General features: G+C 41.0%; 2 protein-coding genes across 7 annotated transcripts in view; one reads left to right on the forward strand and one right to left on the reverse strand.

Moving 5' to 3' along the window:
• Nucleotides 1-4427, reverse strand: part of CEP43 (centrosomal protein 43) — a gene marked incomplete at its 5' end in the record, with an annotated part of 27676 nt that extends 23249 nt beyond the window's left edge. Inside the window, 2 exons of one of the 3 annotated variants that reach the window (XR_014218044.1) lie at nt 2197-2482; nt 4341-4427. Coding sequence is in view for 1 of the 3 variants with exons in the window: in XM_082216720.1 (XP_082072846.1) it covers nt 2197-2283 (87 nt within the window). Of the gene's footprint in view, nt 1-2196; nt 2483-4340 lie in introns of those variants that run through there. The other 2 variants (XR_014218045.1, XM_082216720.1) reach the window with 2 other exon arrangements.
• Nucleotides 2350-21034, forward strand: RNASET2 (ribonuclease T2). Of its 4 annotated transcripts, none has more exons than XM_082216722.1 (10): nt 2350-2482; nt 9512-9617; nt 10919-10985; nt 11645-11703; nt 12688-12745; nt 13540-13604; nt 17173-17286; nt 18050-18095; nt 19997-20071; nt 20648-21034. In XM_082216722.1, the coding sequence occupies exons 2-10, from the start codon at nt 9529-9531 to the stop codon at nt 20825-20827; spliced, it is 753 nt and encodes a 250-aa protein (XP_082072848.1). In that variant the 5' UTR covers nt 2350-2482; nt 9512-9528; the 3' UTR covers nt 20828-21034. The 4 variants fall into 4 exon arrangements, with proteins under 4 accessions (XP_082072848.1, XP_082072850.1, XP_082072847.1 ...); XM_082216724.1 differs by lacking the exon at nt 2350-2482 and adding an exon at nt 4362-4447; XM_082216721.1 differs by lacking the exon at nt 2350-2482 and adding an exon at nt 5063-5216.
• The last annotated feature ends 5774 nt before the right edge of the window (nt 21035-26808 follow it).

Raw genomic sequence — 26808 nt, forward strand, 5'->3', positions numbered from 1 at the left:
GCCAGAGCAGCTGTGCAGTGAAAGCAGCAATCCCTCTTGCTGTTCTGGCTTCTGGGATAGCCAAGCAGCCTGCATTCGCTCCATAAGACGCACACACATTTCCCTTACTTTTTAGGAGGGAAAAAGTGAGTCTTATAGAGCAAAAAATACGGTATTATATTCTCACTTGAAGTTTTACAAAAAGTATGTAAATGCTTTAAATAATGTTTCAACACAACTGGAAATGGCTAAAAATACAGCTGACAAGGGATAATTTTGGGTAATGGATTGTAACTGGAGATAATGTAAAATACTTAACACGGTAATATTAGAAGCTAAGGTCACATCAACAAAGGCAAGTGGGAAGTCATTTAATCAAAATTGTATTGATTTGGTATAATTTGTGAAGATTGGGTTGAAATTTAGAAAATCAATAAAAATAATTGGCAAAAAATAAAGTTTTTTAACCCATGGGATTGGTTTCCTTTCTTCAGGCTCCATCTGTTGGGGGTCTTCATTTTCTACTGACACATTCTCATCCATAATTCAAATCCTACACCCCTTCTCTCCTACTCCATCTAGGGACATTCACTTCATGCCTACCCTCTCTACACAGCAAATTACCCAACTATTTAAGAATCAGTGAACTCATGCTGCAAGGTGAGACTCTGCCACACATTGCATCTGCTTCTGAAAAATGAACCCAAGTAAATGACTGTGCTAACTTATCATTGTAGAACAAAGATCTATAAACCTTTTTCTTGGAGGGTAATGTGTGTGTAATCCCAAAGAATGAGAGAAGTGGTCAAACTCCAAATAACAATGCCAAAAGGCCATTGGAAAGCATATATCCCGTGTTCTGGGGAAATGCTATACATTCTAGCTAATATACGGTATGTCATGTAACTGTCTATGCTGCCTGTCTGACAGTAAACATTCTAACAACTATGTATTAAATATCAGTGACCCCTCCTACTTCTACACTGTAAAGAACGAAAACACAGACCAAGCTAAAGTGAAAAAGTCAATCAACAAACAGAAGTATGGCCAGGGTCAGTGTATGCTCAGCTTGAGCTTTAAGTGCAGCTTATGAAGTGTAGGTCAATTTAAAGAGTCAGTTTTTCGTCGTTTTAAAACCTACAGTGCAAGTTTAGAAAAGTGCACACTGTGGTGTTCATAACTTATCTAGAGATAGGGTAGCAAAACCAAAGAGGGACTGGGAGGAGCTCCAAAAGGAACTCCCCAATATGAGTGAACTGGCACAATTTAAGAAGGATATTGACAAGCTGGAATGTGTGTGCATAGGAGGGCAATCAAGATGATTAAAGGTCTGGAAACCAAGCCTTATGAGGAATGATTGAGAGAGCTGGGCATGTTTAGCCTGGTAAAGAGGAGACTGGGACAGTAGCACTGCGTCCAATATTGACTAAAACTGCCAATATTGTAATGCCTTGTTAAAAGTTTATGTTATGTTCATACTTTGAATACTTTGTGTAGTTCTGGTCACCCAATCTTTTTAGCAAAAGGTGAGAACGGGGAGAATGAAAAGTTTATAAAATTACACATGCTGCGGAAAAAGCACGAAAATACATCCTCTCCCTTTCTCGTAATACTAGAACTCAGATCGCCCAATAAAGTTTAATGGTGTCAGGACTTTTTCACACAGCACTGCTAAACTGTGGAACTTGCTTCCACCAAACGTAGGAATGGTCACCAACTTAAATGGGTCGAAAAGAGGACTGGAGCATAAGGCTATCAATCGAGAAATCAGAAAATAGTATGCCTCTGGATACCAGATGCTGGGGAGCAACAGCAGGAAAGAAAGTTCCCACGTCCTGCTTTATGGACTTCTCAGGAGCACCTGGCTGGCCACTGCGGGACAGGCCTTTGTTCCGGGGCAGAAAGTCTCTCCGTTATGTTCTCCTGACCACCAACCAACCCTCTTTTTGCTTCAGGAGGAGTTCCACGCATGCGCCACGAAGCAAAGGTCAGCGCGTGACACTCGTGCCTAGGCGGCATTGTCCAGAGGGCGGGAATGACAGTTGGGAGTCCGTTAGCGCCGTTGGTGTCGACCCGCTCTCTCGTGAGGGCCGCGCCACCAGCACCTCCACGCACAGCACGCCTCTCCCGGCGTCAAGCGGGCATACGCCGACGCACTTCTGAGGCGCTCCCCTCCATCCCATAAAGCCTCCGTCCCGCTCCCCGCCAGCTCCTCACCTTGATTTTATTCAGCACCCCGCTCGTCTCCAGCGTCTGCACGAGGAGATCCCTCAGCTCCGTGTCTTCCTCCGTCGCGGTCGCCATCTTGCTTCTCCCTGACAACCGCCTAAACTGAGCTAGTGACGAGACGAGCCCCCGCAGATTCGTCGCTCTGGGGCAAAAGGGGATATTTGCCGGGAAGGAGGCGGAGCGCAGTGGGCCAATGACTTCCTGACCGCAGTCGCCGCCCACTTTGGAGGAGGCTGCCCAGCGAGCCGCGCTTCCGCGCGCGTCGAATGTGCGGGTACGAACGGGCTGCTTGCGATCCGGCTCCGCGATTGGCTGGGAAGCGCAAGAGGCGGGAGGTTTAGAAGGAGGCGATGTTTCGCTAGATGGGGCTCTGCGGTTTTTGCTACCGCGGAACGAGGCTGCCGGCGCAATCCTAACCGATCCTACTGAGAAGTAAGTCCTGTTGAATTCAATGGGGCTTACTCCCAGGTAGGTTAGGATTGCAGGCTCAGTCCTAAATGGAAATACATAGAGCGGGGTTTTGTTGGTACGTTTTTTTCACTCCGGCTGGTGTGCAAAATGGTAGAATATGCACTGCACTTTCATAAGGCATAGATATGATAGAGTTTATTTGCCACACGGCTCTTCGCGGACTATTGTCCAATGAAGGTTCATTGTCGCAGAATATAACTAGAGGAGAAAGGGCCTGCTTAAACAGAACTGCAAAAATACCAAACTCCAAAACAATGAATACCTGCAATCCAATTCAATGTACAGTACATGGATTTGGAAGAAAATATTTTGAACCACTAGGCACTATTTTTTGTTAAATGACTGGTATCCTTAAATGTACTGTAATTCATGAAGCATTTACTTATGCTCCAATCCTAAAACTACCGGTACTTAAACTCAAGCTCTATTGGCTGTACCCAATGTTATGCCTCCTCATAATATACAACTAAAGTCTAAGGCTGCGTTCACACTTCCGTTTACTGTGCACTTGTGTGTGCAGTGCTGGGTGTTTAATCTGTTCTTACATGTTGTCCAAAACACACTTTTTTGTGAAATATTACTGTTTGATGTACAGTACTGTACCGTTGTTCAATCCATCTTTACACCAATGAAACCTTTAAGGCAATTCATCTCCAGCTAAGTTGTGAACACGTTTGCATGCGTAAATACATCCCTGCCTATCAGCGCCCACTGGTGTGTACACAAACAGAAATGAATCTGACACTTAAACTGTTGATGTCAACAGCTAGGGGCAAAGTGATGTGATGGGGGGAGCAACATATTGTCTCTAAGATGGAATTGTGAACACACCCATAAATTCTAGTTAGGCGTCTTAAGGGCTGTATCCTGAAAATATGTATGTGGTAACTGTAATAGGATCAAGAGCTGAAGGTATCTTCAGAAATTATTTAGGCTGCACCTGTCTATGAACACTTTATCTGTGAGTAACATGCACAGGATTGGGTTGCTTTGCTGGTTCCTGCATGTACCTATTGTACTAATTATGGTTAAATCAGATGACAGTCCAAATAAGGCAGGGTGGAATTGTAAAATGGTAGATGCTAACAAAATTGGAAAGGGCTAGAAATGTTTATTTTATGCCACAATCTTATGCCTGTTTACTAAGAAGCTGGACTCACTATGTTCAGTGAGATTTACTCCCAGGTAAGTGTGCATATGATTGCAGCTTTAAGATTTCATTAGAGCAAGGAAACATCCAATGTAACTGTGATGCGGGGTGGGATGGGGGAATCTCACTCAGAGTGGATGTTACTGGTCAGCTCAAAACACTTTAGTGATACCTGGGTGTAAGTAACATCAGAATCAGCTTACTTTTTAAAAACCCTTCACCCCTTTTAAATTTTGTTCTGCTGAAAGCAACAAGAAGGGTACACAATCACCTTAGGTATTTTAACCTATGCTGAGCAATACTTCTAGGGACAGTTTTTGCTAAACCAGTCTGCTATAAACCAAGATGTAATGTACAGTACTGTGTTGAGTGTTTATCATTGCACAGTGGCCCTGCCTTACAGAGATGAAATAAGCCCCCAAACTAATGTCGATGCCAAGCTTGTAGAAATGTGCATTGTACTTAGTGTGAAAAGCTACCCTAATATTTAATGTGATTCCTTTTTTCTCATGAAAATTGCATGATTTTTAGTGTTTGTTGTTTCTAGAATTATGCTGCAGGTGGCACCAAAAATCTGTTCAGTACTTTAAAACTGCTGACTTCTGAAGCCGAAGACAAGTATGCAATTTTATGCTTACAGAATTAAGTTCTTAACCTGAGGTACCACTGTACTTGTTTAGGAATAACCACTATTGAAGTTCATAAGACTTATAAATAAGCACACCATGTGAGTCTTTAGCTTATGGGTCTGTTTGTTTGTACTTAGTAATTTGTAGTTTCACTATTATTATTTAAATTTGTGCACTGCTCTTCATCTGAAGATCTCAGGGCAGTTCATAGCATAAAAGTACAAGAGAAAAAGACAAAATACATAATAAAAAACAAAACAAAAATGTTTAGGTTTGGCATGTGTAAGCTTTCTGCTTTTACAGAAACCGAAGCACCCAAAGCCTTCAAACTCCAGTAACCTTTTGTAAAACTAGGAAGTAGTAAAAAAGAAAGATCCTAAAGAAAGAAAGAAAGAAAGATCCTAAACAGAGCCACTCTTTTTTTCTAAAGGGGGTGGGTGTGGGTGGAGACCCTGAGATCTGAAAAGCCATCTGAGTATTTGTGGCAAACAGCAACAGAAAAAGAAAAATCTTTTTTATTATATGCAGGAGACAAGTGGAGGCATAGCAGTCCGCCCGCTGCACTTACGCAATGCCTCTTTTCCGTTGACTAGGCACGAACGACCCACAAGGGGCTCAGCGAGAGGCTGTGTGTGGGCGGGATTTAGTCGCCCAGCGGAAGTGCTGGTTCCTGTAGGGAAGTGAAAGCTGATGAGCCCTTGCACCAGCTTTCTAGTTCAGCTCCTGCAAGGCAGGTACAAAAACAGCCGGTTAAACTTGTGAGTTGATTTTTTTATAAATCGTAATCTCTTGAAAGATTGTAACTTGGAAGTAAGTCTCCCTGGTGCGTTTTGTTTTGTTTGTTTTCGAGTTCTAAGCAAATATGCAGCTCAGAGCGGCAGCTGTAGAGCCGGGTATGATATACTGTATGTTGATTAGAAGTAAGTCACACTGTGTTTAATAGGACTTACTTCCAATAACTAGTGGAACTTTGTACCTACACAATTTGGTATCTAGTCCTATGTACTGTACAAGTACGCAGCAGTGAACATAGCGGAGTTTTCTCCTAGCCATAAAGAAGACGCTGGGCGAGAGGTGGCAGTTGGAGGCTGTGGTTTCTTAGGGCTTTTCTCCTCGAAATCATTCTGGGCGTAGGACGTTTGAACCCTGTGGGCGGTTGGGAGATTGTAGCATGTAACTCGGCAAGGATGACTTCGAACAAAGGGGGTTAGGGAGCAGCTGTATGTGTGTATTTGGCACTTCTGTTATGCGAGGCTGCCTCGGGCCGGAGCTGTTCTGTAGCGAAGTGTATTGGCAATATACACTGCGCATGTCAAAAGGGAAAGTGATTTTGAATTATTTTATAGTGAGTTGCATGGTGGAAGTTCTGGGTAGAAGTAGAGTTTGGAGGAATTGTTTTTAGATTTGTGGCTGCTTTGTTCTCAAAACATTTCACAATATGCATTTTCCGGAGCTGCTTTTTTAATTGATTACAAGCACCTAGTTTCTATTCTTGGTTTGACAGTTTTCTGGCTTCCAGTATTTGCATTGATATTGATTACCTTTCTTCTGTAAGGCAAGATATTGTCCCTAGGCATCCCACACAGCCTCTTGTCTAACCACTGAGTGGTCTTAGTCTGGATTAGTTTCAGATTACTGAAATGTCCCCATTACTGTATCATGTGGCTTGATGCCACACTCATCCTTCCTATCCTATGACAGGTATTTCCTGTACCCTTTAATGAGGGTGGTGCGAGGGATCTTCCCTGCAGTTGTGTTAAGCTTTGAAGGGCTCAAAAATAATGGGAAAGAGTCCTTCTCTACAGTAGGTAGCCAAGGTGCTCAGAATCTTTTGGCTGTGCAGAGCCAAAATGAGCCCTAGACTTTTCCTTTGGTTCTGTTGGGGAAGGTTGGGACAGGCTGTTCTTCCAGTGTGGTGTAGTGGTTAAGAGTGATAATCTCAACTCGTAATCTGGTGAACCGGGTTTGATTCCCCGCTCCTCCACATGCAGCTGCTGGGTGACCTTGGGCTAGTCACACTTCTTTGAAGTCTCTCAGCCCCACACACCTCACAGAGTGTTTGTTGTGGGGGAGGAAGGGAAAGGAGAATGTTAGCAGCTTTGAGACTCCTTCGGGTAGTGATAAAACGGGATATCAAATCCAAACTCCCCTTCTTCTTCTTGCATTGGGCAGCCAAAATGCTCAAATGGCTCAGTGGGCCATCATGAAAAAAAGCCTTTTCTCAAAAAGTTGGAGTTGGAGTTGGAGAGCAGAACAGCACCTCACAAGGTCAGGAGCTGAGGCTGCTTACTTGAAGATGAATCCCATTGTACACAACAGAATTCATTTATGAATAAACATCTTCTGTATGATCTAGTTGACATTCCTTCATTGCAGGGAGTTGGACTAGATGACCCTTGGGTACACTCCACCTTTACAGTTCTGTGATTCTCTGCATTTGCTTCCACTGAAGATGAGGAGTAGAGTCTTGTCAACAACAGTTTTTGGCTTGTCTGGCAAGGCCAGCCAACATTTGTGCCCCCCTGCTTCAGCCTGTAGACCTGTTCCTATGACTAGAGTCTTGTGCTGTTTATAGCTGCGGAAGTGGTGCTTCTTTGTCTTCAGGCTAGTGGCAGCCATCTGTCATTCCCTCCTCTTGTCCCCCTCTCAACGGTTAGCTAGCATTTTGTGGCTACTAAGTATGCTCAGACCTCATTGACCTGTTTGGGAAGTGTTTATTGTTTTATCCCACTCTTTTAGACAACTACTGTCTCCCCAAACAAACAGCTTGCATCAAGAAGAAGAAAAAAGAGAAGTCACTGTCATTATGCTTATGAGGAGGCACACAGAAAGAAAATTGGTGGGGATAAGTAGAGAAGGAAGTTTGCTTATTTAAGACTAGAACAAAATGGTGAGCTAAAACAAGGCATTTGCACTGAATGAGGACCAGATCAATCTTCCCTTGCTCCTGTTCTTTCTTGAATAGCAGTTAGTCTCCTGCCACCCATTCTTTGGCTGATAAATGGAACAAAATGTCCTCCTCCTTGCTTCTTCAGCCCCAAGATAGCTAGCAGTTGAAACCAAGGGTTCTTTCCTGAAAGAGATGAAATCAAACTTCCTTCAGCTGCTCATTTTCTGGCCGATGAATGGGGCCAGGTTTGTCTCCCCCTTTCCATGAGCAGTCTTATATGGACTTTGGTCCCCTAGACATTGGCCGGTGTATGCTGCTTTCAGCACTGTAGTCTCAGGGTACATGTTGTAGTGTCTATAGTGTAGTCCCCAGGTTTAAGATGAGAATTTTTAAGAGAGGTTGCTTTTAACTCAAATAATAGAGCATTGTTGAATGTTTTAGAAACAGCAGAATGGGGGGGGGGGGCTTCTAATTCTAGGGTAGTCAAGCTGTTGGGGAACTAAGATGAGAAATAAAGAAAGTTCATCAAGGAAAAGCACAAGAAGTGAGTGGTAGTGAAGAGGAATTGGAGTTCTGCTTTATGCATATATATTTTATCGTGTTTGAAGATGATTCTGTTTTGACTTGATCTGACTGGAGTTGGTTTTGTGCCAGGTAAGCTGATGCATGAACAGAACAGAATCAGCTTAAATACAAATACTCCCCTTTAATTGACTTATGGAGAGAGTTTTGGCTTTTTGTGATCCGTTGTCTACTTTTTAACACCATTTAATTCTCAGGGGTTTTTATTTGAAGTCATTTAAAGGAAGTTTTGAGTAGTGCTCAAATATGTTTGCATGCATTTAATGGCTTTAGCAAAGCCAGAAAATATAGAAGGCCCAAACCACTTGGTTTGTTTATAAGGCTCACTCTGTTCTCTTGAGCCCTGTGATATGCAGTCTCATCAAGTCCTGTTTTTTCTCCCTTCTCATGCACGCAGTCATTTTGTCAAGTTCCTGCAGGTTCCTTCACCTTTCATATTTATCCATTGCCAGCTCCCCACCACCACCACCTTATCTGGTCTCAGATTTATGCACACCTTTCTCACTGCAAAGGGAGTGGGGAACAGAGATTTGTGATGCTCCTTGGGAACCATCTGCATGTGGATATTTTACCTACAGTAACATTGGAATAAGCCCCCGTATAATCATGTTAAGATCCATGTTACTTCAACAGAGAGAAAAAGAAATCTCGCAGGAAACATTAGGAAGCCTAGCAAAGAAGAATGACATCCAATAAGATACTTGTGTTACCACTGGAAACACTGAAACAGTTCTTAAAGGTTCTTAATAGTAATGCCACCTGTTTGTGGAATTAGTTTTCCTTATAAATAATGTGTCTCTGCTGAGTGCTGTATTCATATCTCAACCTGCTGTTCAAACAGCCAGCATTTATGGAGAAAAGCAAAGTGACTCTTAGAGGAATATACTCCTTTTTAAATGTGTTGTGTTCAGTTAATCAGGATAAATGTTATACTTCATAAGTTGGCCAGGCCACATTCTAAGGTTGGATTCAACCCACAGAGTTAGGCTTGGTTAAGTCAATTGATTTCAATTTGTTTAAGAGCATTTAAGTTTGTATTAGACTGCAGCCTTAATCGCTAGGGTTCACAGTTTTAAAAATTGCAAAGGTATAATGTCACTGGGTGTGACTTTCTTGCACATTGCATAGAAATCACATTGTATATTTGAATTGAGTATATGTGTAGTTCTGAACTAATACATAGGACTTGTTTATCCGGAAATCTGGTATTTGCCCCCAATGTCTACTGGAACATAAATTAGCAAATGAAAGGATAAACAGAGTCCTGATATTAGGATATGATTTTCCTTTTGGAAAGTCATGCACAATTTTCAATGACTATTGCAGGTTGACTGGCAGCACTTGATTTCTAAAATTTCAGTTCTCGTTCATGGTATCCTGTGTTTTAAAACTGTGATTGAGAATCTGTATCCCTCCAGATGTTGCTGCACTACAAATCCCATCACCATTGACCATGCTGACTGGGGCTGATGGGAGCTGGAGTCCAACAAAATCTGGAGGGTCAAAAGTTTGATTTCTCATTCACTTCTAACAGTTGCCTGTTTGTGGTCTTGTGTTTACATGTTTTCTTTTCTATCATAGAGTCACCAAAAAGGAGCATGAATCCTTTTACTCCATACTGTTTGTTTGTTGGGTGCTTTTGGCTTGCTATCTTTGGTGAGACTGCTACACATGACTTGGAGGAATCGTAAGTATTGAAACATCTTGTGCAGCGAAGAAAGGCAGTTTTAATGACTTCTGTGCTCTGTGTACTATTTCAGCCAAATACTATTGCAGGTGTGGATAACCTCTTTTCAGCCAGAGGCAAAAGTGGACAGAGCAGTGAAGATACACTTTATCTTTTCTACACACCTCTCTCTACTTTCCTGGTTTTAGAATCAGCATTGCACGAAAATAAATCCAGAAAGAGGTCTACAAACTGACCTAGCAAGTCCGGGGGGGATGTATGTCCATCTCACTATAAATTATTCCAGTTAGGTGTGCCCTGCATTTTACTCTTAGAGTGTGGCTTTGTTAAGCAGTAGTTCTCTAAGTTCTCTCAAAAAACAAAGTGTTGTGTTTCCCATCATATTGTATTACTCTTAGTTTAATTATTTTTAATAATCATAGCAGTCATTTTCTTCTAGTTAATTTCACTTTTGCTTGCCTATGTTTATTTGCTATCCATCACATAAGATGAACTATCTCAGGTTTTTCTCAAAACGAATGTGGTAAATGAATGCTTTGAACCACGGTTCACCAAATCTTCTGAAGCATACAATGGAGAACTGTGTTTGCAACTGGAGATTTCTTTGTTGTTTCCACCACTGCAGCTCATAAGGTTGCCAAGGCAAGCTTCATTTTAAAATGAAAAACGTGTTTCTTCAGCAGTTTGAACAGTTGCTGTAGAAGCTTCAGAACAAACCTCAGACTTTGCTTGCAGTTTTCGGTTTACTTGGATCAGGACCTTAACATTCTTGTTGTAGTAAAGGACCATAGAAAATGGCTCAAGTTATCTTATACTAAGCAGTAGAAAATCCCATTGTAGTATTAGGTTGCTGTGTTCATAGCTGGTAAAGGTAAAGTTAAAGGACCCCTAACAGTTAAGTTCAGTCACAGTCCAGCATGACTTAAGCCGCTTCTGGCGAAACCAGAACAGTGCACGGAAACGCCATTTACCTTCCCCTCGGAGTGGTACCTATTTATTTACTTTCACTTTTTGGCGTGCTTTCAAACTGCTAGGTTTGCAGGAGCTGGGACCGAGCAACGGGAGCTCACCCCGTCGCGGGGATTTGAACCGCCAACCTTCTGATCGGCAAGCCTAAGAGGCTCAGTGGTTTAGACCACAGCGCCACCTACGTCCTACAAAGCTGGTAGAACAGCACATTTTAACAGCTGTAAAAATTGATACTAAAGATCCAAAAAAAAAAGATTCCCCAAAATTTCTATTGTTACTTGCTGCCTTTATGTTCTTCAAACATCTTGAAAAATATATTTTTTATGTTTCAGTGATGATCATCCTCATAAGTGGGAAATGTTGTACCTTGTGCATCAGTGGCCAGTGACAGTATGTAAGGTGAGTTGTTAATAAAAGATAAAGGTACCCCTGACCGTTAGGTTCAGTCGCGGATGACTCTGGGGTTACACGATCATCTCACTTTTAGGCCGAGGGAGCCAGTGTTTGTCTGCAGACAGCTTCTGGGTCATGTGGCCAGCATGACTAAGCCGCTTCTGGCGAACCAGAGCAGCGCACGTAAACGCTGTTTACCTTCCCGCCGGGACGGTACCTATTTATCTACTTGTACTTGACGTGCTTTCAAACTGCTTGGTGGGTAGGAACTGGGACCGAACAACGGGAGCTCACCCCCGCCGTGGGGATTCAAACTGCTGACCTTTCGATTGGCAAGCCCTAGGCTCTGTAGTTTAGACCACAGCGCCACCCGTGTTTATTAACACGTCGTTGTTAATAAAGGTGTGCATTTATTCAAATGTATACGTAGCCCTATCATAAAAGCTAGTGGTAGATAACCAATTTTACAGCAGCATAGAAATTTAATAAATGTAATTTAATAAATAATAATAATGATATTAATTCTTCTGTTCTTTTAACAGCTATAGCAATTGGCAGGTTTAGCTAAGTTTGAATATTGGAACTATTTAGCTTAAAACTGTGTGTTTTTGTTTTAGCATAAAAACTGGCTTTCCCTGATAAATTGGTTGACTTGTTTTCTGCAGATGAATGAACATGATTGCAAAAAAGATCCACTATTGTACTGGACAATCCATGGACTCTGGTAAGGTTTTAACTCTGAAAATAATGCTACATTATATAACATTTAATTAAGAGTTTGGCCTAGATGACCTATATAATTCCTTGAATGGTGGTGACCTTGAATTTGGATTCTCCAGGGATTGGAGCAGTATGCTTAGCTGCAAGGCCACTGAATGCTCAACCACAAACCTTGGTGGTTTTAGTGCCAGGCTGGGGAACCTTTGGCCCTCCAGACATTGCTGGACACCAACTCCCATGTGCTCCAGTCTGCATAGCCAATGGTTAGGGATGATGGGAGTTGTTGCACAACAGCATTTGAAGGACCACAGATGCCCCACCTCTGTTTTAGTGGCATCTAACCCTTACTATTTTACACCTACTTTATGCATGTCAAACTATTAAGTACAGCAATGGCCACTTACACTACATCTGTTTACAAGCTGGTAGTGTCTTACATTGGACAAGACTATTACAGTAATAGTATACCATCTCTGTTCATTTGGAATAAATAACCACCCTATTCAATATTCAAGAAAGGCGACAACTTTAAATGCATAATCACAATATTTTTAAAATGCCTTCATTCCTGTTTCCATTGTCCTCCACCTCTATGAGAAAATGCAAGTATGGATCAGCACCTCTTGGTTGAAATTGATGCATTTCTGCACATTTCATTATCACTGAAGTTTGTCCTATTTTTAACAAAGAAAAATCAATTATGTTTAGGAGATAGATAGATACATAGATGCTTGATAGACAGGTCAAGTTCTACTGGTACATGCTATTGGATCTCAATGCAGTTTGAAGCTGCTAGGGAAGCTTTTATGTAGCTTATTTGTTTTTATAGTGATATACTGTGAAAGCTTTGTCTTAGGCGTAATATTGTAGAAAAGGGATTCATTTTTTCCAAATTTAATTTCAAATTGAAATATTATGTATACCAGTTTCATCCACCACCACCACTGTTTAGGGGCATTTAAATTTTGTTCTGTTTATTCTCTCATAGGCCTGATAAAGCAGAAGACTGTAATAGAACTTGGCACTTTAACTTATCTGAACTTGAGGTATAAATTATATGAAAATGCAGATTCTGAATATGGTTTTGTTTTTTGCTGTTGCCTCATCCAGATTTTTCATAGCCTGTCAATTGCTATTAGAGGTAGATATGCTATTTTATTCTAAATCTCTTTCTGTACCATCCCACTCCAAAGGTTTGTGGTAGATCACAAGACATTACATTTTATTTTATAGATAAAGTGTTTGTTTTTTCATTTATTGTTGTTGTTTTGTTTGTTTTTTTCTATTTTCCAAAACAGGAACAGAGAGCACACTTAACACCCTCCCTCTCCCTCCCCTCCCCCTGCCCCACTTACAGCTTCATACCAAATACAGCATTTATAAATGAAATTAAGAGTAGATATGTGACATTCTACAAAAATAGAAGATTCAATATTGTTGCTCTGTGCCATGCATGGAAGAAGCTTATGCATGAGAGGACCACACAAGGTTTTTGTTTTGTTTTTTAATGCAGACTGTAGCTGAAGAGATCTGATGGTCCCCTGAGCCCCATCCAAAAAACTTGCTGCGTAGTCCATAGCTTTTAATACTGGCATAGTCCTATGGCAGCCAGGAGCTGAAATACTGGGTTTGCTCCTTATGATTTACAGTCTGCAGGCATAAGTGTACATGGGGATGCTGCCATACCTGTGTTTGCTCTGCAGTCTTTACAGCCAGGGATAGGGTCATGTTCTCATTGTAGCTGCATGTTATTTGGAGCTCAGTGCTGCTTTTTAGCTTATGAGAGCCTTTACTTACATTACTTACTTACTTACTTACTTACTTACTTACTTACTTATAGGATCTCATGGGTGACATGAAGAAATATTGGCCAGATGTGCTTCATCCAAACCATACCTTTTTCTGGTGAGTTGTGCCACTTTAAAACATTTTGGTAGCGTTACAAAATTATTCATTTTCAGTTTTTTTCACCAGACTCTGGACATCCATAGGAACTAAGTGAAAGTGAAATCTAGCACAGAACTTCTAGAAATTATTATGCCATTGCTTTATTTCCCTTTTCACCCACACAAATCTCTGCATTAGATCGATAGTTTCTTCTGCTGACATCAGCAGCATCTGAAAAAGTGGACCATTGCCACCCATTTCCCCTCACTCCTTGCTTCGCACTCCCCATGCTTTGCTTGGGTGTTTCCCAACTGCCAGATGGGCCTTTGCAGGAAAATGAAAGAACTGACAAAAATGCACCCCTTTCTGTCAGTGGGACTGCACTGGATCAGAAATTTTGGGTAGACAGATGAGAGTCCTTCTGTTGGCAGAAGGCAAAGTCTGGATCCAATCCTCTGTAAGTTTGTAGGATATATGGAATTTTATGTCAGAGTAATATATGTACCAGATCTCAGTGCTATTTATTTATTTTAGACCACCTTTCAGGAATAAAATTCCTCCCAAAGCAGGTCACATGAAAAACAACAATAACATACAATAGATAACATTTTAAAACATAGCAATAAAACAATTCCATATTGTTAAAACTAGCAATTCAGTGTCAGATATACAACATAATAAAGTAATAAAGTCACCAAGGCCAGGCCACACAACTGAATCCTGAGCCACTGACATTCTCAGGCAGCATTTTAGATTTCTGCACCCTTATATTGTTTATTTGGGGGGCAGAGTTTATTTCTTTCTCTAAGTCTGATATGTCAGAAACAGCATTTATTCTTTAGAGCAGTCCATCAAGCATGGCTGAGGTATAATTCCCATTTCTTCCAATTGAAGGTGCTTTCTGCTCTGTTTGAAACTGGACTGAAATACAGGCCAAAACTAGCCATTATGGCGAGCATATTGCCGTCACAACCAATGTCTCCATGGAACTGTCTAGTAAAAATGATATGTGATATAATATCCCTGTGCTCAGTGTGTTCTTTGCCCTGCACAAGCGGCAGCCAATAAAGTGGAGTGGGCCCAGGAGTAGTGTGCACAGTGATAGTGTGTCATGCCATATGTCTTTCTTTACGAGATGTTGCTGATGAATCAAGGGTTAGAGCCAGCCACACATCTCCCTTAATGGCAGTGTTGGGCCATAGTTGCAGCATCACACGCTTGATGGCTGCATGCACAATTCCATATTGGAGCCCAAAGCTATATAATGTGAACATAGTGCAAAAGTCCAAAAACTGGTAGTGGAGAATAGAGAATGCAGCTTGCTGTAATGTGCGCTGCTTTTCTCTGTTCCCTAGCTGTCCCATTGATATGTCAGGAACTTATCCTAAATAAATAAATAGAATTTGTATGTTGAATGTGCAAAGTCATATCTGTTTTCTATGTGTGGTGCTCCTCTTTCTCTAACCTCCTCTGTAACCTTGAAAGGAGGAAGAATCTGTACAAAGCTTTAGCGCTGACAACACGCACTGAAAGAGAATATTGAACAATTAACCTTTGTCTTTTTCTGTGATGCAGTCAAGCTAGTGACATCGTGCTTCATATTTGACAAGTGGAAATCTGCTAGGAACAAGGACAAGATGGTTTTCTTGTCAACTGACAAATAAAAAAAACACACCCTAGTTTTTCTTATATGCAGAAGCTTTCAGCGTTTGTGGTTTCCATAGTTTCCAATTTCATATGAAGCAGAAGACGTAGAAATGCTATGTCTTTGAACTGAAACATTCTACTAGTTTATCTCTTTCTGAGTAGCAACAGGTTCCTTGCAAAACACAGAACCAAACACCTGAAGAACTCCATTAATACAGAAAAAGATTCAAGAGTATTCAAGCATACAAGTTTCTCTTCACTATGGGAAATAATTTGGAACCCAAAATCACAATGGGGAAATATCCAGCAGGCTTCCACTTATGCAGCAGGACTTCCCCTTCCTCTCCCCTTCCAGCATTGCCTCCCAATCGCCTTTGGAGGATCTCCCAACACCTGGAGCTGATTTGGGTGGGGGTTGTAAGGGTTATATAAAAACTAAACTATAAATATAAGGGGGAAAATAATATTGTAGGAGCAAGGTATAGGTAACACATTTCAGATACCTGTTCGGATCCAAAGTTTAATTAAGTTTTCATGAAAGGAAAGCTCCCCATTTCACCCTAATCACCCATCCCTATCAACACGTGCTCTTTCTTCCCCAACCCCCGCCAACACCATGATGTATAGTCTCAGAAATTGTAAATCTACAGAGTACATATATATACACCAGCGCTACTAGTTGTGGATATATGTTTGTGAAAATGTACATATTTTGCAACTATCCAGTATGAAGAACATCCCACATTCCTGAGAGGAAGATGCATGTTTGGGTAGGAAAGATAAAAGAGTTCCCGAAGGGCAATCAGGGCCAAATAAAACAGGATTGTTGCTGCTTACATATCCTTTCTGTACTTCAATACTTCAAAAATGCAACTTTTTGTATCATTTTGTCCCAAACTGAAATGGGGATTTTTCTCTCCTGAAATGGCATCTCTTAGGACAGGCATGTCCAAATTTTGGTTTGGGGACCTAATCCAGCCCGCTCCTGTGGCAGTTTATTTCCTGGGGTAAAATCCTAAAAAAAACAACAAAAAACCTCAACTATTTCAATCCTAGAAAAAGGTCAACAACTTTGGTTTGCCCTTTGGTTGGCTCCCATGGCCCTCTTTGAAAAAAGTTTGGACACCACTGTCTTAGGAAGTGCACCCATAGGCATCTGCAGGAATTTTTGTGGGGAGGGGGCAGAGTAAATACACCAAACAAATGAATAAAATTTGCAGAACTAGCATTAGATAACAGTTCTTCAGTGTCTGGGATGCTTCCCAATCTTCAGGTTGAAGGGCAGAGTACAAAATTAATAAATAATAATAATAAAATAATCACACCTATGCTAAAATTGATTCTTGATTCCCCCCCCCCCAATAAGGTAGCAATCACTTCACCAGGGAAAACAAGCATAAAGAATTTGAAAGCAAACAAAGAACTTTCTTCTCAAGAGTCTGGCAATGACTTCACTTCGTCTAATTGGCTAGATCCTAAATGTGAATCATTGCTCTGGCTTCATTCGTTGGTGAAAAACACCAGTGGTGCCTGCAAGTTTTCTAGTTTCTCATACCACAAATGAGGATGGTGCCTGCAAGTTTTGCCTCATATGTCAGGTTCTACAGTTGCTAGACAGTTACTTTTTATAAAAACGAAAGCTGGGAATCTAGGGATTGTGGTTTGGGGGGGGGGGGGAGAACAGCCACTCTTGCCCTCTTCCTACATTGGGAGTAAACTCATAGAAATGAACATTGTGATTGAGACTTCCGAAATGTTTAATGATATGAAGAATGAGAATGCTTAAGGGGAAGAGTGCTTTGAGTTGGAAGTTTAACCAGGTACACATTTGAATTTTTCTTCTGAAATTTTAAGTATTTTTGCTATAGATTTTTTTGGAGACCTCTGAATACATCCAAATCTAAAGATGTAACCCAACACTTTTGTTTTCTTTATGTAGGAAGCATGAATGGGAGAAACACGGGACTTGTGCTGCTATGCTGGAATCCCTTAATTCTGAGGAAAAGTACTTTAGTAAAGCTCTGGAGCTCTATAAAAAAATTGATCTTAACAGGTGGGGAAATGGATTTCTTTGGAAACCTCTGCAACATACAGGCATTCATCAGCAGCTATATTTGCTATAACAAATATCTATAGATAGTGCTCCACGAATGTTAGCAAGCCACTGCTTTCCAACAGCCAGGACTTTCCACTGAGACAGCATATGTGTATATGACTTTAAATGTTAATTGTTTCTTTATGTGGGCCAAAACTTGAGTTGCCAGTAAAGTTCAGGGTTAGTAGAGAATATATTTTAAAAAATAATAAGAACTCCAGTTCATTCTTATTGAAAGTATCTGTTCTGTAGGTCGCTGGCAAACAAGTAGCTACTGAACACAATGCATTTAGATATTGGGGATCAATATTTTGAGGAATACCAACAGCTATCAAAAATAACAAAGAAGCTTGTGGGAAGATAAGGAGAAAATTAAGTGCATGGAAAAGTAAAGTATAGATAGAATCTAAAGTGCTCTGGACAAGTTTCATGTGGGTTGCTAGCCACACCTCTAGAGTCTCATGATCATAGAATCATAGAGTTGGAAGAAACCATAAGGGCCATCGAGTCCAACCCCCTGCCAAGCAGGAAACGCCATCAGAGCACTCCTGACATATGGTTGTCAAGCCTCTGCTTAAAGACCTCCAAAGAATCATCCTACCCAAACTGAGGCTAGGGTGTCTTACCTCAATACAAAGTGAGAATATTGGCCGACTATAACACAGTTGCATGTAGTGAATTTTTCCTGATCAGTGCTAGATGAAATGTGTCTCTTTTTCAGTTATCTCTTGAAAGTTGGGATAACACCAGGCAGTACCAGCTACCAGGTATGAGGAGAAATTGTTTTGCATTGTCCTATGCCATTGTTTTGTTGTTGTTTTTTAATAGGTCTTTTGGTGTATTGTTTTAATTCTATTTGTGTTTGGTACCGTTTAAATTATTATCGATCTATGTGCCAAAGAATGCTCCAACTACCGCACAATTGCACACATTTCACACGCTAGCAAGGTTATGCTTAAAATTCTACAATGAAGGCTCAAGCAGTATGTGGACCGAGAACTCCCAGAAGTGCAAGCTGGATTTAGAAGAGGCAGAGGAACCAGAGACCAAATTGCAAACATGCGCTGGATAATGGAGAAAGCTAGAGAGTTCCAGAAAGACATCTACTTCTGCTTCATTGACTATGCAAAAGCCTTTGACTGTGTTGACCACAGCAAACTATGGCAAGTTCTTAAAGAAATGGGAGTGCCTGATCACCTCATCTGTCTCTTGAGAAATCTTTATGTGGGACAAGAAGCTACAGTTAGAACTGGATATGGAACAACTGATTGGTTCCAAATTGGGAAAGGAGTACGGCAAGGCTGTATATTGTCTCCCTGCTTATTTAACTTATATGCAGAATTCATCATGCGAAAGGCTGGGCTGGATGAATCCCAAGCCGGAATTAAGATTGCCGGAAGAAATATCAACAACCTCAGATATGCAGATGACACAACCTTGATGGCAGAAAGTGAAGAGGGATTAAAGAACCTTTTAATGAGGGTGAAAGAGGAGAGCGCAAAATATGGTCTGAAGCTCAACATCAAAAAAACGAAGATCATGGCCACTGGGCCCATCACCTCCTGGCAAATAGAAGGGGAAGAAATGGAGGCAGTGAGAGATTTTACTTTCTTGGGCTCCATGATCAGTGCAGATGGTGACAGCAGTCACGAAATTAAAAGACGCCTGCTCCTTGGGAGAAAGGCGATGGCAAACCTAGACAACATCTTAAAAAGCAGAGACATCACCTTGCCAACAAAGGTCCGTATAGTAAAAGCTATGGTTTTCCCAGTAGTGATGTATGGAAGTAAGAGCTGGACCATAAAGAAGGCTGATCGCCGAAGAATTGATGCTTTTGAATTATGGTGCTGGAGGAGACTCTTGAGAGTCCCATGGACTGCAAGAAGATCAAACCTCTCCATTCTGAAGGAAATCAGCCCTGAGCGCTCACTGGAAGGACAGATCGTGAAGCTGAGGCTCCAATACTTTGGCCACCTCATGAGAAGAGAAGACTCCCTGGAAAAGACCCTGATGTTGGGAAAGATTGAGGGCACAAGGAGAAGGGGCGACAGAGAATGAGATGGTTGGATGGTGTTCTTGAAGCTACCAGCATGAGTTTGATCAAACTGAGGGAGGCAGTGGAGGACAGAAGTGCCTGGCGTGCTCTGGTCCATGGGGTCACGAAGAGTCGGACACGACTAAACGACTAAACAACATGGTTTTAGCTTTCTCTATTTTATCTGTAAACTATCTAGAGCCCCTGTCTGGGGGGAAAGCAGAGTATAAATAAATAAATACAGAGTAGTACCTTAGTACTCGAATGGCCTGGCTCTTGAACAAATTGACTCCCAAGCGCCACAAACCCAGAAGTAAGTGTTCCAGTTTGCAAACCTTTTTCAAAAACTGAACGTCCAATGCAGCTTTTGCTTGAGTGCAAGAAGCTCCTGCAGCCAATTGGAAGCCGTGCCTTGGTTTTTGAATGGTTTTGGGAGTCAAAGGGACTCCCAGAACAGATTACATTTGAGAACCAAGCTACCACTGTAATAATAGTATTAGTAAACTGTTAAATGTTAGTGTTGCATCGTAAAACAAAATTTAAATATAATTCTTTATATTTCTTTTCCATAAAGTTTATTGTGTAAATATTTGTTGAAGTGGTATGTTAACTCTTTCATGTTTTAATCCCTAGCTGGCAGCCATCAGAGATGCTCTTACAGATGCTTATGGTGTAACACCAAAGATTCAGTGTCTTCCTGGAGAAGAGGTATATGTTTATTAATCTTAGTCAACCTTTCTCTTTTAGAAAGATTGTTTTTAATATTTGACATCTTGAAGTGGGGATTGACCCCAACTTTTGAAAATAAAGATGTCTTACAGAATTGTATCCATTGTGTTAACCTTTCAGCCCACTCTATTCCTTGATGAAAATCTGTTAAACAATTTCTCAACATATGTTGGAGGGATGTCGTCCTCAAATTTTGTTAAGATCCAAATTAATATTCACAGAACTTGAAACCTTCCGAATCTGAAATGATACATTTTAGTTTATGTTTACTTACCTCTTAGTCATCTTGAGAATATAACATTGTAGTCTAATAACAAAAAATTACATTATAAAATCAATATTATTTAATATGAAAAAATGTAGTATACCTATATCTCATTAAATGCAGCAAGTAGCACTTGGTTTATCAAGATTTTGGCTTCATTGCACCCAAATGCCACACAACTGATTAGCCAATAAAATTTCTCTTTAGTGTTTAATATTTCTCTTTTTCTAAAAATGTCTATAGTGGACTTTTAAAACAGAAGCTCCATTTTTGCTTTATTTTCCTACCAGGGTCATATACAGATAATTGGCCAGATGAAATTCTGTATCACCAAGGAGTTTACCCTGAGAAACTGTACAGAGCCAAAGACTGATTCTTCTCCTGCCCCTGAGAGTCATTTCTACCATACGGAAGATTTGGAAATATGCAATGATACACTGACATATTATCCTTCACATCTGCATGAATGAAGCAGGAAGAAAGCAAATGTAGTTTTTGAAATACCATTGAGATTCAACAAAGCATATTGCATTACTTAGAGAGAGACCCATCTTTTTATCCCACAAAGATAGTTACTGTAAAGTTCATTTGAAATTTTTGAAATCCTACTTGCTTCGGAACATGTGCAAATGACAGTATTGGTACTAAAGCTATATAAATGGAGAAGATTCATTCTATGGAATAGCTATTCTTTTATTTGGGCAACTAAGTTACCATTTTATATTTTAAAAGGGGGCTTCATAAAGCTTAGCTTTTCTTTTTTGAGGAGTTGTAACTACTTGAAAGTGTTTTCACTAAAGCAAAATTCTGAATTAGTAGGTAATTCTACTAGGATTTTATGGAACAGCTTTCACACTGAGAGCCAGTGTGGTGTAGTGGTTAAGAGCAATATAATCTGGGGGGTTCGTGTCTCCGCTCCTCCACATGCAGCTGCTGGGTGACCTTGGGCCAGTCACACTTCTCTGAAGTCTCTCAGCCCCACTCACCTCACAGAGTGCTTGTTGTGGGGGAGGAAGGGAAAGGAGAATGTTATCCACTTTGAGACTCCTTCAGGTAGTGATAAAGTGGGATATCAAATCCAAACTCTTCTTCTTCTTCTATATGTTTCAGAAAGGGCATAAAACATTCCCCCAGCCCCTCCCCCATTAAGCAGTTCTACAGTTTGAATATTGTTGGCAACAATGAAGGTGCAATACTGATTGCTTCCTTTCAGAGAAAGTGAATCTACATAGTTGGTAGCTGGTCGAATAGCAAGCTGTTTCTGGTCTCTATGGCAAAAGCAGTAATGTACAGCTTATCTTACTCCAAAGCAATGCCATTGGCATCAGCAGAGTGGCTGTAGAACAAGTATGTTGAAGCTTGAAATTACTACAGGCAGTGACCATTTTAGATGTGTCTGATATGTGCACAAGCACACACACGTGCATCACGCTGAACCCAGAAGTGACCCGAAAACGTCACAAAAAGGGGTGGGGCAGGGGCGGAACAAGGTGTTTTCCGGCTTTTCCAGTGATGTTTCGGGTGTATGCGATTTCACGTAAGCGCGTGGTGCCTTGGCACACAACCCCCATGTAAATTGGGAGCTGCCTGTGTTCAAACAAACATGGCCAGTACTTTTAATAGAAATGTTGGCTTGGGCCTGCAGCAGTTTATCATCTCGCATTCCATGAGCGTACTTTTTCCATTCCCCCCCCCAAAAAAAGTCACCGGGATTTCATCTATGGATCTAAATTTTTAGCACTGAAATGAGTTTGACAGGATTCAGGATCCATTTCTCTGTATCAGTGATTACATCCAGCACTTTCAAATGCATGGGGCAAAAGTTTGCATAAGTTGGAGCCTGTCACTTCAAGCACTCTTCTGGGAAATGTCACTTTAAAAAAAAAAATACTCGTGTTGAGAAATTATGTGTTACCTTGTCAGCTCTTCTTTTTTTTCATATCCTGGTCTCCTTGACTGGTTCTGTGGGATGGTAATTGGGGGCACTGTGCCACAATAATTCAGATAGTAGCACTGGGAGAATGCTTTCTGATCCTCTGGTGGTTACCTTATCAGGGCAGTATTTGGCCTCCAGTCCTATTTAATGTCTATATGAAGCCACTGGGAATGGTCGTTAGGCATTTTGGGGCAAGGTGCTATTAGTACACTGGTGACATTTCAGCTGTGTTTCTCTATAACATCTGAATTGGGGCAGGCCATGCAGGCCCTAGGCCAGTGCCTGAACACAGTAGTAGAATGGATGAGGTGGGTGGGAGCTGAGCTTGAATCCTGAAAAGATGGAGGCACTGTGGGTGAATGGTTCCTGTGTCCAAGAAACTGGGCACTTTCCTTCCCGGGACAGAGTTGCACTCCCCCTGATAGCTCATATGCAGTCGGGCGGGGTGGGGGGTGCAGTTCTGGATCTAGCTTTGCGAGTTCAGGCCCAAGTTGCCCCAATGGCTAGAATCACCTTTTAGGAGTTGTGCCTGGTGTGACATCTGCAACCGTTGGAAGAGCTTGACCACCATAGTTCAGGCAACACTGACTTCCATATTGGATTAATGCTATGTATTCTGTGGAACATCCTTTGTGCTTGACCTGGCAACTGCTGTTACTGCAGAATGCTACAGAATGGTTACTGGCAGGAGTGAGAGATCTCTGCTCAAAATTTGCTGTGCACCGGTTGCTGAGTTGTTACTGAGCCAATTTCAAAGTTTTACCATTGACTTGGGACCTGTGGGGTCCTGGTTTACTTGCAGGATCGCCTGATCCATATGTACCCACTCTACCTCTTTGAATTGCGAACTGGCACTGCTACAATTGCCACATAATACTCATTCTACAATTGTAAGAAGTTTATCTTTTGGTGTGGCACAACTTGCACTCTTGAACTCCCTACCTGTTGACATCAGACAGGTACCTTTGCTGTACATGTTCTGGTGCCTGCTTAAAGAATTTAGGCAACCTCCCCCCAAAAAAACAACAACAACAACACATAGATGTTGATGTGCCTTAATCTTTTACTGTTAATTTCAATTATCCTTTTAAAGTTTTTAATTGCTTTTATTAATAATTCTAATATTTCTTGTAAACCACTGAGTTTTTATTATAATCAAGCAGTATATAATTTTTTGATAGATTTTGTAAGCCAGTAATCAGTGCCTTAAATGAGACCTTTCACAGAAACATGGATTCCTGATTTGTCTGATTAGTGACTAGTACCAATAAAACTACAATCTACAAATTACTTACTGTTTTTCTTCAATAAAATTGTTCAATGCCATTTTTTCTCTTTAGGTTTATTAGCTTGTATGCTGTTAAATTAAAACAATTTGATGAACTACTGCAAGCTGTTCATTTGAAGGAGCTTGACCACCCTTTGGCAGATGGTCTTTTTCCTCTTATGACCTTTAATACTGTTATAATAATAGTACCACATCCCCATAGACTGTTTCTTCTCTGAAGATAGAGGATACCCTCGATAATTTATTAATTTATTTGTTTATAAGTATTTCTAAACTGCTGAATATTTTTAAAGAAACTAAGTGGTGTGCAAACAATGCAAATCAACATAAAAACCTAAAACAGGATCCAGTCTTAGAGCAGGGAAAGTCTGCACCAAAAATAAAGAAATAAAATACATTGTTACAGGACACCTGAAGCAAATAATGGATGTAATTCTCATAAATCAGTGAAGTGGGCTTTAAGTAGGTGCTGAATCATTGTAAAACAGTGTCACCGACTCATAGGAAGATATCGTCAATAGTATAGAAAACATGAGTGGCAAGTTTGTATTTCCTCATCCCCCCCCCCAAAAAAAATAAGGTCATCCATAAGGGTGATCAGAACAAATTCTGTCACCAAATGGCTGAACCCAAGCTGAAATGGGTCAACTTATTTTGTTTTCTCCAAGAGTGTCTGCAGCTGAAATACTGCTACCTTCTGAAGCATCTTGCTCAGAAAAGGCATTTGTGACTGAACTGGTTGTTAAGTATCTCATGCTCCAACAACGACTTTTTTTTTAGGAGCAGTCACACTTCTGCTTTCCTCAGGGTGTCATGCACCATCTCATGTAAATATACATTACTACTCCCCTGGTTTCACACTGGGTAGCTCGAATAAGCCATGCTGGGCAAGGGTTGAGAAAGTATGCTTTGGCCTGAACCATGACAACAACCTCGTCCAAGTCCTCAAGCCTCATTAACTGAAGCTGATCTCAACAAATCATGCAGTATGTTGCAGCAGACATCTCAAGTGGCTTTGTAATAACGGCAGCATTCAACTCACATGGAGAGCTAGCAATAGTTCCTCATTGAAGCGCCTGACAAACTTGTCACAGTAGACCCTCAACATTTCCAACACTCCATTCCCTGGGACAGATGTCAGCGGTCCTTCTTCCATGTAGAATAGTCTTTGTGGCCTTGATGGCCACACATAGGGTGTGACTTTACTCTTAACGTGTGTCCAGTTGTATAATACAACTTACGTTCTAGCTGCCATCCAACCTGCATTGCTGCTTGAACCTCCCTGGTTTTAGGCTCAAGAGCATTCTGGCCTCATCACAAATCTCATGCCAATACAAATGAACATTAATTACATATTAATATAAAAAGCCAAAATCATTTTTTAAAGCTCTGGACATTTAAAACACCTATATTTTCCTGCTCTTCTAAGCATCCAGATTGCGCCCCCTAGCCACGGACAATTTAGCTCTTCTTTCTGCCTCTCCCCCACCCCCACTCCCCATTCAATTCACCCTCTATTTAAAACCATTTCTTATGAGGCAATAATCAATATAGTTATGGACTTATATATTTTGCTGATTTTGCGCCCCCCCATCGCCTGTGCCCCTGGCGGGGGCCACCTCACCACCCCCTAGCCACAGCCCTGCTTCTAAGGACCTCAGAGTCGTACATACGTTATTGATGTCTGTTTTATAATCCTGTCGTGAGGAAGATTATGGTGAGAGATTAAACCCTGGGCTAGTCTGCTTAAATCTCTTACAGGTTCACAAATCAATAAGGGAATATTAGCTGTTCATTTTATGTGTGCCTATCACTGTAATAATAATCTGCTGTCACTCAGAAGACAAAATAATGACTAAGTCTTAACCTTGCAAGAGATATGGTAACCTGTTGTGGTTATTTGTTAGCAGAAAATTGCCTGCACTTAAATTGTCACTGTAGAAATTAGGTTTTGCTAGACTGTTAATAATCTTTAGCTCCCTTGCTGTTAAATGCCTGTCTTTTGGAGAGTGTTGAAATAGTACTTCTAATGCACTTCTGCAAAAATTCAATAAAATTCCATTTTTTAAGGAAAAAATCATTTTCTGCTTCATTAAATGTTTAGGTGCATCGCTGTTGAAATAAAGTGAGATATTACCATAATATGTGGTTTAAGAAACTTCCTGATGGAAGAGTCTGTCTCTAAAATACAGTTTTAATCGAACTGAAGTACCATGAATGGCAGTGATGGAAACATGTTAATAACACTGGATATATTTAATAGATGTATTTCTTCTCTGTTTTGAACTGTAAAACTTGTATAAGAAGCCTCCTCAATTAAATGCAGCCTGGTTTGGCTGCAAAAAACAGTTTGTTTCTGGAGTACTGAAAGACACACAAAGCTCTCAAGATGTTTTGAACAATATCATCATTCTGATTCTGGTACTCTACAAGCAGAAAATATGAGACAGCCAAACGCAGAGGTGCAGGATGAGTAAAGGTACGTATATAGTTAAGACTTCTCATGCTAGTGATGGGCAACCAGTGACCATTGGACTACAACTCCCATCATCCCTGACCATTGGCTATGCTGGCTGAGGCTAATGGGAGCTGGAGTGCAACAACATCTAGAGGGCGCCATGCTGGTGGCAGCTTCTGTAATTGTCCAGCTGCGTCAAGACAACAGAATAAGATGGTATAACATTTTCTTACTCCTGAGGAAGATTAGAATTAAAATTTGTTGGACATTTCACATGCTTTAAGAAAATGCCTTTTAATGATGATATATTCAGGTTTGTATATAGAAACAAAATTGCAGAGAGAACTATTGCCAAAATATTGCTGCAAATCATTCCACAACTGGAGCGAGTTAAAGTAGTGTGCTATGTCAGGAAAAAGGAGATCACCTACAATAACAAAACAAAAACCCTTGTAGTGTGTATAATATTCTGTAAGCAGATACAGTCATACCTCGAGTTACAGACGCTTCAGGCTGCATGTTTTCGGGTTACGGACACGCCAAAACCCAGAAGTACTGGAATGGGTTACTTCTGGATTTCGGCGCTCGCGCATGCGCAGAAACACTAAATCACACTTTGTGCATGCACTGAATCGCCAAATCGCAACCCGCACATGCGTAGACACGGCGCTGTGGGTTGCAAACACTGTGGATTGCGAACGTGCCTCCCACACAGATCACGTTTGCAACCCAAGCATCCACTGTACAGTCAAACCTTGGTTCCTAAACG

This window comes from Podarcis vaucheri (genome assembly GCF_965113315.1).
Source record: "Podarcis vaucheri genome assembly, chromosome: 3".
Classification (NCBI taxonomy): Eukaryota; Metazoa; Chordata; class Lepidosauria; order Squamata; family Lacertidae; genus Podarcis; species Podarcis vaucheri.